This window comes from Belonocnema kinseyi, chromosome 2 (genome assembly GCF_010883055.1).
Source record: "Belonocnema kinseyi isolate 2016_QV_RU_SX_M_011 chromosome 2, B_treatae_v1, whole genome shotgun sequence".
Taxonomy (NCBI): domain Eukaryota; kingdom Metazoa; phylum Arthropoda; class Insecta; order Hymenoptera; family Cynipidae; genus Belonocnema; species Belonocnema kinseyi.
In genome coordinates, this window is record NC_046658.1 from 177,543,458 (window position 1) to 177,544,990 (window position 1,533).

At 40.2% G+C, this 1,533-nt stretch overlaps 1 protein-coding gene across 1 annotated transcript; it reads right to left on the minus strand.

Moving 5' to 3' along the window:
• Window positions 1–536: 536 nt before the first annotated feature.
• LOC117183073 (putative RNA-binding protein Luc7-like 2) lies at window positions 537–935 on the minus strand. Its single transcript, XM_033376230.1, has one exon. It carries the CDS (start codon window positions 933–935, stop codon window positions 537–539), a length of 399 nt encoding a protein of 132 aa, XP_033232121.1.
• Window positions 936–1,533: the final 598 nt, after the last annotated feature.

Here is a 1,533-nt window from a genome sequence, read left to right on the forward strand (position 1 = left end):
CGTGGATTTTATTGATGATTTCGGGAGTACTTGCTTCTACGGGCCTTCCTGAACGTGGTTCGTCACTTATTGATGTACGACCCCGCTTAAATTCATTTACCCTTATTTATAAACCGTTGCTAAGGCAGGGGTAGATGTGCCATGAACTGAGTCCAATTCATTTTTTATCTCATATGGAGTTAAACACTTTAAATGAAAATGTTTGATTACCGCTCTGAACTCGTTTTTTTTCATTTTTCTTAACGAACAATTTTTTTTTTTCAATTGGTTATAAAAACACGTAAACTCAGAAGATGTGGACTGTGACTGCACCATATATCTAGTAGGTAGTGGTGCTGACTGAAAACAGATGATTTGGAGCGATTCACGCGCCATCTGTTGGTCATTCTAAGGACTCATTGAACTACCCTCGTATATGAGCAACGTTTACGTCGACAATGAGCCTGGTTGTGTTTCCTTGCTCGAGTATTGAGCAAGGTACCACCTCTTCCCGGAGATGTTTTGTCCGAGGTGTATGATGATGAGGACGATGCGTCTTAAGACGAGGACGTTGAATAGCGGCGTGGCCGCTCCCTTAGAGGTCTACGGGAACGATGACGACTATGACGTGGCGCACCTCTCGTGTGTCGCTCACCGCCATGCTTGTCGTATCTAGATTTTCTCGAGCGATGTTCCCTCGATTTTTGGTATATCTTAGTGGGACGGTGGCGACCATGACGTGACGAGCCTCTCGGACTACGTTCTCCGCCAATCTCGTCGCCCCAATATTTCCGTGCTTCACGGGATCTCGATCGCTGTCTGCTAAGCGAGGAGCGTTCAGTTCGCCTTCTTTTCCTATAAAGCTTCACAACTGAATATTTTTCTGGATCGTGGCTGCGAGACCTCTTCGAGTGACGGTCTGTGGAATGGACACGTTTAACCGAATCGCGATCCATGCTAGAGACAATGGGAACGCGATAAACACTTTAATTAATGAACAAAACCAAGTATAGAAATTTACGCGTTTGGTCAGAGTCGCACAGAAAAGCGTAATGAGGAAGTAGGAGAGTACGGACTGGGAGACCCCTGGAGAGAGCGGGAAAAAGCAATGACTTTGAAAAATCTGTGGTTAAGTGTCGACCAACTAGCGTTACTACATTTGATTTAGAGGACGAGATGACGTAGCATAATTATATAAATAATAAATTCAACTGCTGAACATTATAGGCGATTGCAAACAGTTGAAAGCCCGATTGCAAGAATCTGATTTAAAATCCAATTGTTAAAAGTTCTTGAAAACTGAAGAAAATTAACATGGAAAATTCAGCTACTGGGAATTAAAAATTGAAAACTCAATTGTTGAAAATTACATTTTTAATTTTCTTCAATTTTCAAAAGTTAAAAATTCAATTTGCTAAAATTCAAACTGCTAGGAATTTAATCGCTAGGTATTCAAGAAAATTAAAAATTTAATTAACTGTAAAAATTTTGAAACACATTCGCAATTAAAGAAAATTGAATTTTCAACAGTTGAATTTTCTCCTGTTATAAATC

What these genes read in the sequence shown, in the direction of transcription:
- LOC117183073 (XM_033376230.1), bottom strand. Translation starts at nt 935, where the DNA reads ATGGATCGCGATTCGGTTAAACGTGTCCATTCCACAGACCGTCACTCG.